Here is a 16314-nt window from a genome sequence, read left to right as displayed (position 1 = left end):
GGATTGTGGTGTTTTCATTGTCATTTGTCTCTAGGTATTTTTTGATTTCCCCTTTGATTTCTTCAATGATCTCTTGGTTATTTAGTAACGTATTGTTTAGCCTCCATGTGTTTGTGTTTTTTACGTTTTTTCCCTGTAACTGATTTCTAATTTCATAGCGTTGTGGTTAGAAAAGATGCTTGATATAATTTCAATTTTCTTAAATTTACTGAGGCTTGATTTGTGACCCAAGATGTGATCTATCCTGGAGAATGTTCCATGCACACTTGAGAAGAAAGTGTAATCTGCTGTTTTTGGATGGAATGTCCTATAAATATCAATTAAATCTATCTGTTCTATTTTGTCATTTAAAGCTTGTGTTTCCTTATTTATTTTCATTTTGGATCATCTGTCCATTGGTGTAAGTGAGGTGTTACAAGTTCCCCACTATTACTGTGTTATTGTGGATTTCCTCTTTTACCGCTGTTAGCAGTTGCCTTATGTACTGAGGTGCTCCTATGTTGGGTGCATATATATTTATAATTGTTATATCTTCTTCTTGGATTGATCCCTTGATCATTATGTAGTGTCCTTCCTTGTCTCTTGTAATATTCTTTATTTTAATGTCTATCTTACCTGATATGAGTATTGCTACTTCAGCTTTCTTTTGATTGCCATTTGCATGGAATATCTTTTTCCATCCCCTCACTTTCAGTCTGTATGTGTCCCTAGGTCTGAAGTGGGTCTCTTGTAGACAGCATATATATGGGTCTTGTTTTTGTATCCATTCAGCAAGCCTGTGTCTTTTGGTTGGAGCATTTAATCCATTCACGTTTAAGGTAATTATCGATATGTATGTTCCTATGACCATTTTCTTAATTGTTGTGGGTTTGTTTTTGTAGGGCCTTTTCTTCTCTTGTGTTTCCCACTTAGAGAAGTTCCTTTAGCATTTGTTGTAGAGCTGAATTCTCTTAGCTTTTGCTTGTCTGTAAAGCTTTTGATTTCTCCATCGAATCTGAATGAGATCCTTGCCGGGTAGAGTAAAATTAGTTGTAGGTTCCTCCCTTTCATCACTTTAAGTATATCATGCCACTCCCTTCTGGCTTGTAGAGTTTCTGCTGAGAAATCAGCTGTTAACCTTATGGGAGTTCCCTTGTATGTTATTTGTCGTTTTTCCCTTACTGCTTTCAATCATTTTTCTTTGTCTTTAATTTTGCCAATTTGATTACTATGTGTCTCAGCGTGTTTCTCCTTGGGTTTATCCTGTATGGGACTAGCTGAGTTTCCTGGACTTAGGTGGCTATTTTCTTTCCCACGTTAGGGAAGTTTCGACTATAATCTCTTCAAATATTTTCTTGCATCCTTTCTCTCTCTCTTCTCCTCTGGGACCCCTATAGTGCGAATGTTGTTGCGTTTAATGTTGTCCCAAAGGTCTCTTAGGCTGTCTTCATTTTTTTTTTTTTTTTGCGTTACACGGGCCTCTCACTGTTGTGGCCTCTCCCGTTGTGGAGCACAGGCTCCGGACGCGCAGGCTCAGCGGCCATGGCTCACGGGCCCAGCCGCTCCACGGCATGTGGGATCTTCCCGGAACGGGCCACGAACCCATGTCCCCTGCATCGGCAGGTGGACTCTCAATCACTGCGCAACTAGGGAAGCCCTGTCTTCATTTCACTCTTTTTTCTTTATTCTGTTCTGCATCAGTTAATTCCACCATTCTGTCTTCCAGGTCAGTTATCCGTTCTTCTGCCTCAGTTATTCTGCTATTGATTCCTTCTAGTGTAGTTTTCATTTCAGTTACTGTATTGTTCATCTCTGTTTGTTCTTTAATTCTTCTAGGTCTTTGTTAAACATTTCTTGCATCTTCTCGTTCTTTGCCTCCATTGTTTTTCCGAGGTTCTGAATCATCTTCACTATCATTATTCTGAATTCTTTTTCTGGAAGGTTGCCTATCTCTACTTCATTTAGTTGTTTTTCTGGGGTTTTATCTTGTTCCTTCATCTGGTACATAGCCCTCTGCCTTTTCATCTTGTCTATCTTCCTGTGAATGTGGTTTTTGTTCCACAGGCTGCAGGACTGTAGTTCTTCTTGCTTCTGCTGTCTGCCCTCTGGTGGATAAGGTTATGTAACCTCATACTTTTGAATTATACTTATCTGCTTGAATTTCACCAGTCCCACTTTGAGAATTTTCATCAGAAATTAAAATGCTAAATTCAGAGTACAGGGAAAAGAATACGTCCTTACAACTGAAGTAAAATATGCTATCTTGGGAAACACTAGTTCTGTTTCAGCTACAAGACTGCCCAGCATCAGCTCAGCCTATAACAATGCTCAGAGTCCCAAAGCAAAGAAGACGGAGCTGAACGTTCCACTTTGAAGCTGTTGAGGTACAAAAGAGAGAGTTCCTGGAAATACTTTTTATTCTCAGTCAGATAGTAATGTTACAAACAACAAAAGACATTTTCTAAGGCTCACAGTGTTTGCTTGATTTATTTTTAAAATGCACACATGACCCATGCCAATGCAAACACCAACAAGGCTGGGAGGACTTTGCTGGTTCCTCAGGGTTTTCAAAAGAGAGACATCTTAATATCATTAAACCAGAGTCTCCTGGCAAACCCCTTCTGTACAGAATGTGCTAATTTGCCAGCGAACAGGGGCAGGTTCCTCAGTTGCTGGGCACTGCTTCCTTCTTGGTCACAAATTCTTTTGTAGCTCCTGAAGATGAACAAGAAGGTCTCTACAACCTGACACTAAGTGTATAAACTACCTTCAGAGAACAGCAAACAAACTTTGCTTCTGCCAGCAAGCCTCAGCATAGTGTGGTGTAGAAGAACACTAGACTCCAACTGGGTTCCCTGGGTTCCAGCCCATGGCCCACCCCCAATTTGCTGTGTGAATGTGAGCAAGTCACTTACAACTCCCTTACTGTTTTGTCAAATGAAGAGTATAACTAACTACAAAAGTCACAAGAGTGTCGTGAATTAAGAATAAGAATAAATGCAGTAGAGGTGCTTTGAGAAACAGCAGTTTTACATGTTAGACAGATAGCATTATGCTCAGTCCTTGGACCTCTTCTCCATCTGTACCAATGGTTTCCAAGTAGGGAAGTTTTGCTCCTGCCCCAGGGGGCATTTGGCAATGTCTGGAGATGTTTTTGGCTCTTACACTTGGGGCTAGGGAGGTACTACTGGCATCCAGTGGGTAAAGGCCAGGGATGCTGCTGAACATCTTACGATGCATAAGATCCACACCACACTGCCCTCTGAATCAAAAGAAGATGCATCCGGCCTAAAATGTCAATAGGCTTACTCTGTTGGCTGAGAAAACCCTGCTTTACATAGACTCATCGCTTTGTGGATTGCAGCCAGGCTCATAGCATTAGATACCATCCACATGAAATGACTCCCAAATTTTTTATCTCCACCCAAACCCTCTCTCCTAAACTCTATGTCCAATCTGGATATACAGCAGCCTACTTGATACCTCCATCTGGATGCCAACGTACCCAAAATGAATTCCTGATCTCTCCCCACCTCTACCATAGCCTTTCTTCTCTCTGTGGATGGCAATTTTACCCTTTTATTTGCTCAGGCCAAAAACTTTGGCGTCATCATTTATTCCCTCTTACACCCCGCTTCCAACCCATTAGCAAATCCTGTTAGTTCTAGCTAACAAACCAGATCCAGACACAGACCTCTTTTACCTCTGCTGCTACCAATCTGGTCCAAAACACCCATTCTCTTTACCTAGATGATTGCACTAACTTCCCTACTGGTCCCCTGCTTCTATCCTTGCCCTGTACTCTCCACAGGAGAGCCAGAGAGTGATCCTTTTACTCTCTGGCATGAAGTCAGACCACATCACCCCGCTGCTCAAAATCCTTCAGTGGTTCCTTCTGTCCCTCAGTGCAAAAGCCCAAAGCTTCACAAAGGCCACAAATCCTTCCATGATCTGGCTTTCATCCCCTGACTTCATTTCCCTCTACCCCGTTCCTACCCACTCTGGTCTTGAACAAACCAGGTGAACTTCTACCTCAGGACTTGTACTGACTGTAAAATATTCTTTCTCCAGATGGCCTTTGCAGAAACTAAATCTGGCTTTAAAGGGAGTTAGATCACCCCTAAGTATGTTCTACTTTTAAAATACTAAGTATGTTCAAAGGGAGATGTTAAATTCATTACAGAAAAATGGAAAACTCCAGAGACTGTATCTTTTGGCCACAATCAGGAATAGACAGGTGACTTCAAGAGGTATAGGTGCTGCTGTCACAAAAGTGAATTAACGGAAATTTCAATGTCACCAAAAATCTAAACCCAAGTGACCATGGAGGTTCTAGGGAATCTTTTCCCTTCATAGAGGCTGGAGAGAAAGGCTGATTTCTGTAGCTTCCATAGATAACAGCTTGTGGAGAGAAGGGGTTTAGCAGTAGAGAAGTCACATAATAGCTGGCCAATAATTGGTTTGATCCTCATTTGAAATGCAGCAGTGTACTACAGAAAGCATGCATGCTCTCCCTAGCCCACAGCTGTCAGTTCAGCTGATAAAAATACATACCTGAACACTATTTGTAACTAGGAAGCAATGTAGTGGATCGTAAGAGAGCAGGCTCAGGAGTCAAAAACAACTGGTTTTGTTCATATCCTTGTTTTACCACTTTCTAGCTGCATGACCTTGGGCAGGTCATGAAACCTGTGAACCTCAAGTCTCAGCAGCTGTAAATAGGGATAATGACAGTGCCTGTATCATGGTTCTGTTGTGTGGACTAAATGAAGTAATGCATGTCAAACTGCTGCCTCTGCCTCTGGGGAACAAATACTGGGGGCTGGGAGGCAGGGAGGTGACTAGCGTTTTTTGTAATAAACTTTGTAGATCTACTTGACTCCTTAAATTATGTACATTGATCATTTTAACAATAAAAATTAAATTTAAAAAATCCTCAGCACAGTGCCTGGCACATAGTAAGTGCTTAATGAACGGTAGCTTTACAGCTCTGATTACTGCACTCCCGTGGCCGCCACCTGGGAGTAATGTGCATTTGCTACCTGTCCCTTGCCAGAGGAGAACACAAGTTGGATAGAATATCAAGTGACACGAGTTTTCCTTCCAGCTTCTCTTTGAGCCATCTTTAAACCTTTCAGGGAAAGGGTCTGCCCCTGAGAACGAAGACTCAGGTTTCATGGCAGTGGGAAGGTTATACTGCCCTCTATTGCCATTAGCTCAGCTAAGGACACCAACCACCTGCTTTTGGGTCAAATTCAGTGTGCTCTGAACTGAGCAGATGTTGGGCCCATCCTTATTAAACTCATCCCTTATTATTATATTAAACTGATTGGCTACTTCAAAGTAGATAATAAGATCCACAAGCCATTACATCCTCAGGCCCATATAGCAAAATATTTGCCTTTTCCAAACCTCTCCCTGTAACCTCTACTACATTTCTAAACCTAAACAGAGAGAAATTAACTCTTCCATGCCTTAGTCAACACAGACAGCAGCAGGTTAGAAGAGAGTTGATTTCTGATATAATAAAAGCAGACTAACTTCTCTAGCTCCAGATCCAAAACACACTAAAGGGTGACTGTCAGAGAGAGAGAGGAGGAAAAGCAGGTGCAAACGTGGGCAGGCAGGGCAGATGGCACTCGGCAGGGACTGACGCTTGACAAGCATGAGGAACCTCTCCCAAAGATAATAACACGTTTCTCCTTTGAACCAGCACTTGGCGGAAGTAATAACAGTGGCTCAGGCTGTAATCAGTTTAAAGGAGGAGAGTATGACAAACACCAGCTCCAAACATTTTTTTAAAAAAATAAGAGCAAACACAAAATAAGACGTATAGTCCAAGTAACAAAATAAATGAATTTGGGATTCTTTTCAGCTCCCCCAGTGTAAATCATTACTCTTCAGAGAAAGGAAGCAAAGCATTTGGGTTGTCCTGAAGAACACCCTGGTGTCACACTCTTATTCCCAGCTGTCCTGAATAAGACCATTTGGTTGGTGTCTTATTCCTCTGTAAGGCCTTCTTAGAAAACATTGAGAAATTGTGAAAATTACTGGCAAGTAAGAAAAAGAAGTACCTAATTTCAATATGACTTATTTTCTCCTTCCACACCTCTACAGATTGTTTTTTGCTACTGTACCACTGTCCAAACAGAAGCTGTCCCGGCCTCCAGAGATGAGTCACAGTTAGAATTCATTGCAAGACTAGCCTTGAGTCCATAGAGTGAACACCTACCCTACTGTGACTGTTTGTCCTCAGAGGCTCTTGGGCTAATCACATAAAAAGCGTTCATTAAAACAGCACCTAATCTTCACCAATACTTGGTCTGATTGTTCACCTGGGACAGGTCAGCCACAACTGAGCTGACAATGAGGCCAGCCAATCTTTAACAAAAGCATGGAGTCAGATTTATGAATCCTTGGAGCAGGTCAACATATACTTGCTCACCTTTCTGACTCCCTCTGACAGCTCTCACACAGGGAAGGCCCAGGCCCTCTGGATGTTGTGGGATGGAGCTGGGACAGGCGTTCCCACCCAGAGCTTCCCCATTCTCCCCCCACCACCCCTGCCTGTGGCACAGAGCACTGGGTCCGGAGAGTTTATGGGTTATTCAAGGGTAGCTGGGGAAGGGCTCCAGGGGTGTCCAGTTCCTGGCATTGACAGATGGGCCATTATGTTGACATTCACCCAACCCTCACATAAGATGCATGAAGCAACCTTTTCATTTCATCCTACCAACCTTAGCAAGTTAAACTGTAACTATGGAGACAGCAGGAAACTATCTACCTACTAAAACTGTGGTCATGGGCTTCCAAGAGCGTCATGTTCTTTCCCAGCCTTCAGGGCAGGCAGGGAATTTCTTTAGAGTAAATCAGATCTATTGCCAACTCAGTGATCCCTGATACCAGGGCATCAGGTACTCCTCCAACCCATCCAATAAAGATGGCACCTGGTGTGAACTGAACACACTTGCCCCAACTCTAGCGCTCTAGGGGGCTCTCATCCTTTCCACTCACTCATAAATAAAAAGGGCTATTTATTATTAAGCCCACATGGTTGGTACACCCTGAGAGTTTAAAAAGTTTTTATTTTACCAACCAGAAAAAGAAATCACTACTTTAAAGACTCAACAAACAGGGGAACTCTTCAAAAAAAAAAAAAGACGCCACACGCAATCCTCAGTTTACATTAGAGCCACTTATCTTATTTCAACTCTGCTTCTTTCACACCTTGATGACACTGCTCATCAACTCAGTTAATGCTTTCGTTCAACACAGCCTCCATTCCAACAGGAAGATCTAAGGAAAGCCCAGGTTCACCTACTAATACCTTTAGTAACGTGGTGCCTGGATGTGAATCCTAGTTCTGCCTCTTGCTAGCTGTGTGATACTGAGGTAAGTTACTTAGCCCCTCGGAGCTTTTATTTTCTTACCAAAATATGAAGATGATACATGTAAAGTACTTGGCACTTACCTGGCACATAGGAACGGTTAAAACATAACTCTAGTATATACCTGATCTTGCCACTTATAGCCCTTCAGAACCTCAAGTATTCTTGCCTTTAAAAATAAATAAATCTATATTCTCAAGCCAAACACAAATGCTTAGAATCATGAATTATCTCTGCCTTAAGGTATTCATTTAAGTATAGTTCCAATTCTTTTCGAAGCCATTTGTAATTATTTCATCCAAATTTTTTCATCAAATTACTTCATCCAAAGGAACACACTGCAACCAACTGAATGTATCTCCCACTGTCCATCACCCGTATCTCCTGACCACACATCCCTTACTCAGTATTCTGCCCTCAGCACTTCAACTGTTCTCCTACCATCATCCTTCCTGTCTTTCCAAATCTGTCCATTCTTTGAAAAGCCCTTTCCATCAACTCCATCTCTACTTCATTTCTGCCTTACGTAACTCTAACCCCCAGCCATGCACACAAATTATACATTTTGACTGTGCTGTGCTCTACTGACCAAATTCATACTTCACCTTGACTGAATTGTATGCGTGTTTCATCTCCCCTACTGTACTGTGAGCTGCTGGTTGGTAGGGATAACTTCTTTTATTCTTCAAGTTTCTTTACTCAATAATCTACACTGCTCTGTACATCAGTGCAGAAATGTGTTAATAAGTACTTTCTGATAACTATCTATACCCTACCCCATTTCTAAGGAGCCCTAAGAGGTGGAGTTGACTCAACTTTAGCCAGAAATGCTTTCAGAGGACTTGATTTAAGAGGACTGCTTAACTTAAGAAGAAAAGGAGGCTCCGATTTCTCTTTGGGGTCCAAGTGCCATATTCTCAATGCATTATAGGCAACAGTCTTGTATATCGTCTCCAATGAGAACCTTTTCTCTGTGGTTCTTGAAAATGTTATTTCTAAATGATTCTACAGAGTTCATGAAAAAAATTACATAACATACCATGAGTTCATCAACCTCAAGAAATATCTCAATAGCCTCACCATAGCCCAGCCCTTCCAAAAAAGAGCAGCATGGCAGGACCTCAATTAAGGCTGGTAGGTAATCCATTCAAACAACCCCCACCTCACCCTGGGCCAGGGCAATGACAGACTTAAAAGGCATCAGTCCTTAAAGCCCTAAAGGAGTGAAAAACAACAAACAGGCTCACAACTCAGGAAAAAGACTGCAGTGCACTGGCCAGGAACACCAGCCCTCTCCTAAGACTACAGTGATAGCTAAGCCAGGGAGTTCACAGTTGGGTGAAGGGGCTTCCATTACAGAAAGCACTGGAGCAACTGGTTTTGCCTCCTCCAACTCTCATCTTCCCATTACACTCAACTGCCCTAAAGTTCTCCTTCTAACAGGGCATGCTTAGCCTAGGGCCTATACCACCCAGAACAGTCATACCCTGGAGGGTTAAATTTAAGGAAGAAAAATCTGGAGCAATAGGAACTTAGTGGAAAATCTTTTGTTAGAGTATTAAGATGTGAAGTCTTTCCTCAAATATAAGCCATTTATTGCCTTGCCAATTTACTTCTCTCATATCCTGTATGACTAACATGATTCCACACAATCCTTTAGAATGACCATCCAACCAATAAATCAATCCTGTTGCACTACTGTTGAATGAAGTCCCTCTTACTGGTCCCTGTGGAGAAAGAGAATTCATATCACCAAGTTTCTTTTCTTAATTTGCCTCTGGATCTAGACCACATATAAAGCACTGGTCAGAAAAATGCCATTCTTACAAGAGAGTGAGTTGTCCCTCAAATAAACATTATTTTTAAAAATTTGAGGGTGAATGCCAACACAAAGCAAGGAAAGACTTAACAGTTATACGATTATATAGGTGGGAGGCTGGGCCTAATACACCACATTATTAATCAGAGAAGAACGAACAGGAATGTTCACAGGCCCTGCCACACAAATCACCTACAACAGTTAGCGCTTAGCATCAGGGCTTTATTCAACCTACCAAAACCAACAACCAGGAACCATAGTCAACTCGGCGGAGTATGGAAGGTGCTGTTTAATCATCAAGCATAGCGAAACAGATCAAGAAATCAAACACCTAGAAGACTGTCTTAGAACAATCAGAATATTTAAAATCATGATTAACTTAACAAACAATTCTCTCATTCCTCACACATGAAAAGTCAAAATATCACTTGAGCCACTCTGGGTTGTAGGTGAGGAGGTAGATGGGCCATAAGAGACTGGAAAGACATCAACAAGAAGACATGCAGACTAGGTAAATAAAGTGGAAGCCCAACAACATTTGGATAGGATACAACATTAGGATAAATAATTGAGCTTTTTTTTGGTTTATTTCCTCAGGAAAAACACCCCACCCAAAACCAAAAAGACACAGCAGGAACAAATTCCAAAGGTGTGCTGTTGCCCTACACTTGGTATATGCATTCACACTGGAAGAATGGCTGGTGATATTTTGACTTTCTTTTCTTTTTTTTTTTTTTTAACGCTAAAGGTAAAGAACTCTGTTCTTTCAGCACCCAAACCAGAGCAGAGAGACAGCAGTAAATTATAAATGTGGATGGAGTAACATCCACAGGACATGGAGATGGGGGAGGGGGGAGGGGAGAAGGGGTAGGTTTTTGTGCTGTTGCATTGGCAGGAGAGCTAAGCAGTCTTAAAGAACATTCTAGGCTTCTAGGTTTGCCATGAAGGAGTATCACAAATCCCAAGGCCCACCACCTACCCCTTCTCCTCTTCTCCGAGGGCACCTACCTTACTGTAAGTCACTACTGATAAGTTGTTTGCGTGACTGCTGGGGGACAGATTTACAGAGTTCTGTGAGAGTCTATTCTCATCTTGCTCGGTTTGGTCAGGAGCAGGAGCCCATGTGTTTTTGCTGATCGAGTCGAACTCGGAACCCCCAGGGTCTTTTAAGTTGTTTTCATCTGATTGTCGGTTCTTTTGGGGAGAGGCAAACGGGTTGAAGTTTCCTTCTACCTTGCGATGTGGCTGTGTGTTGAACTCCGTTTCAAAAGATGACAGCTGCTGCGTTACTCCTAAAAGTCCACCCACCTCCACACTGAGAATGACCCAGATGACATCTGAAACAAAAAGGCAATTCATGTCAATGCCAGGCATACCCTCAAGGCTCAAAGCAGCCACCACAGAGAACCCCAAACACCACCCAAACCATAAGAAGAAATGTTTCTCTACATGCTAGTTTAGAAGCTTACTGACAAAGTTATCCAGTACATTTGCACTGCATGCAGTTCTACATTTTTGGTAACGTCAAATTCATACTCTGGTACAAATTCAGCAGAGGTCTGTGGTGAGACCCATGAAACTATCTGTAAAAAGGTTACTAGTTGATTTTGATGCATAACCATATTTTGGAAATCATTACTCCAGAGAACAATGATCAATATATAGAAACCCAAAAGCTATTTTTCCAGAATTACAAGCTCTTTGCGGTTTTTGCTTTATTTTGTACATGGTTAACTCAGAAAACTCAGGGCAGGCATAACTCTTGAGTCAAAAATAATGCTTATAATTACTAAAACTGCAACTTATCAACACCCCCCCACACACACTTTGGGGCAATTTAGAGTGACCTGCCCAAACTAGGACAACTGAGAGTAAAAGAGGGAGTTATTAATTACACCAGGACACAGTTGTAAGCCAGCACTAATCCTGACATATTAGAACAGATATCACCCTGGCTATTTTCACCATCTATGTGTTCAAAAGATACCAAAATTTAGTATGCCTGAGACTTTCTATTGATAAAATAATCCAATTTAATACCAACTTTGCCTTTCTGTCAGATAGGGAAACCCTACCATCTACATTGAAACCATAAGAGATTTGTTTTAAAAGATGCACTGTCGGACTTTTGGTCATAGTTCAGTTCTTTATTTCCTCAACTGTCAAAGCCATGGGTTCAAAAAGAAATGAATAAAGTAAGCGGCACTTCAATTTGATGTTCAGCACCTCAATTCAGAGAACAGTGGCATCTACTTTCCTGATGGAAGGTTTTCAAAGCAAGCTATAGAAAGGCCAAGAAGCTTTTAAGTGTGAACCTTGTTGAAAACAAATATGAAAAATTGTTCAGGCTCCTAAACAAGTGGTATAAGATTGACAGGAAGAGGCAGATAAAACTTCACCAGTTAGCTACATGGAAATACAGTAGTCTCCTTTACCCATGATTCACTTTCATGGTTTCAGTTACCCATGTCAATGGTGGTCCAAAAATATTAAATGGGAAGTGCCAGAAGTAAACAATTCATAAGTTTTACATTGCACACTGTTCTGAGTAGTGTGATGAAATCTCTCACTGTCCTGCTCCATCCTATCTGGATGTGAATCATCCCTTTGTCCATCGTATCCACGCTATATACGCTATCTGCTCGTTAGTCACTTAGTAGCCATCTAAGTTATCAGATCGACAATCACAATCGGGTACTGCAAAAGTGAGAGCCACAGTGAGTGATAAGTGCTTAGTTAAGATGGAAAAGGCATTAAATTTGGATAATAAGATATTTTGAGAGAGAGAGACCACATTCACATAACTTTGATTACAGTATATTGTTATAACTGTTCAACTGAATTATTAGTTATTGTTGTTAATCTCTTACTGTGCCTAATTTGTAAATTAGGCTTTATCATAGGTAGGTATGTATAGGAAAAAACACAGTATATATAGAGTTCAGTACTGTCTGTGGTTTCAACATCCGTACTAGGGGTCTCGGAGCATATGCCCCACAGATAAGTGGTGGACTACTGTATAATATATAAGCCTAGAACAAATACACTAAAAAGGAAATTGAAGGAAACTAAGGAAAACTCTTGGGCTGTGTTTGTTCTCAATTTTCAATCTGGGTTCTACAGCTGAGGAAGGGGATCTTAAGTGTCAGAGAGCCATAAATACTCGATTTAAGGTTAGTGATTTGGAAGCTGTATTAAGAACTTGGTTGTATCCAAACAGCTATGAGCCAAAACCTTAGTAAGTAGAGATGCAGTGACATCTACTGTTCACTTCTATAATGAGCAACTCTTTTTACCTCCTGTGAAGAGGAAGAAAGCCACTAGCAACACTAGTATGGATCACAGGAATAGGCATACATCCCAGACACACTTACCATTAAAGCAAATGTGAATCTTTACGTAAACTAGTATCATAAAAGTTCAACCTGGGCTTCCTTGGTGGCACAGTGGTTAAGAATCCGCCTGCCAAGGCAGGGGACACGGGTTCAAGCCCTGGTCCAGGAAGATACTACACGCCATGGAGCAACTAACCCTGTGCGCCACAACTACTGAGCCTGCACTCTAGAGCCTGTAAGCCACAACTACTGAAGCCTGCGCACCTAGAGCCCACGCTCCACAACAAGAGAAGCCACCGCAGTGAGAAGCCCACGCACTGCAACGAAGAGGAGCCCCCGCTCGCCACAATGAGAGAAAGCCCGCGCACAGCAACAAAGACCCAACGCAGCCAAAAATAAATAAAAATAAAAAAATTTATTAGAAAAAAAAGAAAGTCCAACCTGCTGATTTAACACTGTAAACAAAGGCAGAGTACCATTTCACTTAGAAATCTGTAACAGTGCCAGTAATGGTGGGTCAGATGACTTTTATTGAAGACTTGCTCAATCTCATAAACCAATATGATATGGGCCTTAAAAAACAATTCAATGGCAGGCAGCCTGAGGGAGACTCATTCTGTGCTCTCTTATTCTAGGCTTTCTAACCAAAGGCAACATTCCTTCACTCTACTATTCATTTCTTCCAGGCGGATATGCCTTGTCTTACAGTACATTAATTCCTACTTTTGTCTTCCACCCATCTGTTTTCCAAAATCCTTTTGTAAGTACATGGTATGTTTAGCATACTCAGCTACAGGTAATAGTCTTTGTTCTCTTAGCTCAGGAAACTAAATGCTTATGAGAAAGGACAGACTGTTCTGAAGGCTGTTAGCAGTACGAGACTAATGACATTTTCCCCCCTGGCTTTGAGAACTAAAGCTTCTTTAACACAACTCACTGGGCCTTATCATACTTAAAGCCACCACACTCTCTTCACCTTGGCTATTTTTCTGTACTGTTCACAGATTCTACATAGTAGCTGTAAAAGGAATGTCACTGATTTATAAACACCAATAATTAAAATTCCAGTTCTGATCCTCCAAAGTTACTATCGTGATGGGTCATTATGAACAGTACACCACGCCTTCTACATGGTACTCTCTGAGCCCTCCAGGTACTACCTATAGACCTCACATTTCGGAAACGTGTTCATCCCACACATAGTGTGTGTGGGTTTCTTTGAATCAAACAATAAAAAGGATGAAGATGAGCCCAATAAGCTTATTTCAGAGGTTGACCATTTCTAGTTCTTGTCAGAACACCTTAATTACTAAGATTAAAACTGCCAGCCAGATATTTCACTATTGCTGATGATAAAATCACAGCTGTAAGGAATCTTAGGGGTCATCTAATGGAACTGCTTCTCTTTCTAGATGAAGGATCTGAGGTCTGGAGGTAAAAGTGATGGGCCTAAGATCAGACTTCAAGTTAGAAGTTGGCCATGATGATGACCAAGAACTTCCAGCTCTTAGTATAGCTTTTTAAACCCGTAATTTTTCTTCCCAACAGGAATTTGGGAAGCCAAGTGCCCAGGGAACGAAACCTATAGTTAAGTCAGTCCCATTTTAGTATCTTTACTGACAGACATATGAAACAAGAATGGTGTCCTAGAAAAGTAGCCAAGAAAGTAAAACCAAGTGCCAAGCCTACACAGTCAGGGCTTAGTAAGCCAATGGAGAAACCAATTTTAGAAGGTCTTGCCTTAAAGTAATTTTTAAAAAGCACCTGAGACAGAACTTTGGACCTAGAAGGTACTGTAAATATTATTTCATTCAACTTGTCCTTTTTACATATGATAAAACCTTTAATAATAAGTATAAACCTTGTTAATAATAAGTATACATTTCCTTTTGTAGAAATGTGTAATAAATTACTGACGAGAGAACATAACCTTTTATTTCTTAAGTTTAGACTATGAGAAGTGTAGAGTAAAAGGAAAATATTTTACTTTGAGCCCAAGTCCATAATCTTAATCAATCATGCTGACATACAAAGACATCTCAGATTATGGTAAGAATATTAAAAACATTTGCATATATCTAAAAGCTAGCATCATGGGTCAAATCACATCATAATAAATGTAAACAAGTACCTATGATTTGTCCACTAAAATAGAATTGTTAAAAACAGTACAATATTAGAACTGGTAAATTTGTTTCTTGTGGGAATATAGGTTACAATATATGTACAGTAAGGGTACAGGTATACTGGGTTGAACAAATAAGTAAATGGATGGTGGGAGCAAGGTTTTTCGTTATCAAAGAAGGATATTACAGGAAAGCAAGCAAAGAAGGAATTCTAAAATAAACCCTGTGGTACTGGATTAAAGCCAGAGACATCAATATAAACGAAACACAGAAACAATTATAGATATGTCTGTATACAAAGGTTAGTATGTATACATATACTATCTAGCCCTATCTGCTAAGATGGCCTAGAAGTAATGATACCCCGCTAGCAATGAACATACCTAGTGCTCAGAAGTTTCTAAATACTACTCTCCAATAAAAAGAACAAGGGCTTCTTGGAGAAATGGCTGATTCTAGGGCTGGGGCATGGAAAATATAAGAAAAGCCTGGAACATCTTGTTGTACCAGAAAGTAAGGAAGTGGTCAAAACACAAAAGGATAGGGGCAGGTTAAAGGGATACAGGAGCCACCTGAAAGAGCTCCCTCTGGAGCTGGAACAATCTGGGCAACAAAATAAATAATGTAGCACTGGACTGTAACTCCAACTATAAAATAAATATACATGAGTATATTTATTAACTATGAGTCCATAGTTATATAAATAAATGAAGAAGTGACAAACTTCCTTACAAAGAATTCCAAATAATATATAAAGATACTCTCCCTTCCAAGAGGTGGAGCTTAATTCTATACACCCCCCAGGGACTTCTCTGGTGGTTCAGTGGGTAACACTCTGCGCTCCCAATGCAGGGGGCCCGGGTTCAATCCCTGGTCGGGCAACTAGATCCCACATGCATGCTGAGACTAAGAGTTTGCATGCTGCAACTAAAAAGAGCTCGCATGTTGCAAGACCCGGCAGGGCATAAATATTTTAAAAAATAACAAAATTCAAAAACAAAAAAAACAAAAAAAACAAAATTCTACACACTCTCCCACCCACTCTATCTTAGTGATAGAGTAGGGAAAGAGAAAAGGTGTAACTTTACAGTGCAGAAACTGGCAAACAAACTACTCAACCTAGTGACCAAGGTTAATATCAACAGTGATGTTATGCAAATATCAAGTACCCTCCACCCCCACAGGCCACTTCACCTTCACAGTATTCTTCCCCAAACCCATAACATCAGCCTAACCATGTGGAAAACATCAGATAAGCTCAGACTGGGGGACATTATAAAGCAGGGGTCCCCAACCCCCAGGCCACAGACTGGTACTTGTCCATGGCCTATTAGGAACTGGGCTGCACAGCAGGAGGTGAATGGCAGGTGAGCAAGCAAAGCTTCATCTGTGTTTACAGCCGCTCCCCGTCGCTCGCATTACCGCCTGAGCTCCGCCTCCTGTCAGGTCAGCGGCGGCATTAGATTCTCAGAGGGGCACGAACCCTACTGTGAACTGCGCATGCGAGGGATCGAGGTTGAGTGCTCCTTATGAGACTCTAATGCCTGATGATCTGAGGTGGAGTTGAGGCGGTGATGCTAGTGCTGGGGAGTGGCTGAAAATACAGACTATCATTAGCAGAGAGGTTTGACTGCACAGAGACCATAATAAATCAACTGCTTGCAGAC

At 41.2% G+C, this 16314-nt stretch overlaps 1 protein-coding gene across 2 annotated transcripts in view; it reads right to left on the bottom strand.

Moving 5' to 3' along the window:
- The window catches only part of ILRUN (inflammation and lipid regulator with UBA-like and NBR1-like domains), a 122149-nt gene that overhangs the window by 14742 nt on the left and 91093 nt on the right, over positions 1 to 16314 (bottom strand). Inside the window, exon 4 of one of the 2 annotated variants that reach the window (XM_079935191.1) lies at positions 10420 to 10523. In XM_079935191.1, coding sequence (XP_079791317.1) covers positions 10420 to 10523 — 104 coding nt within the window. Of the gene's footprint in view, positions 1 to 10194; positions 10524 to 16314 lie in introns of both variants that reach the window. The other variant, XM_079935190.1, reaches the window with a different exon arrangement.

Source organism: Stenella coeruleoalba, assembly GCF_951394435.1.
Source record: "Stenella coeruleoalba genome assembly, chromosome: 10".
Classification (NCBI taxonomy): Eukaryota; Metazoa; Chordata; class Mammalia; order Artiodactyla; family Delphinidae; genus Stenella; species Stenella coeruleoalba.
This window is presented reverse-complemented; position numbering and strand designations above follow the sequence as displayed.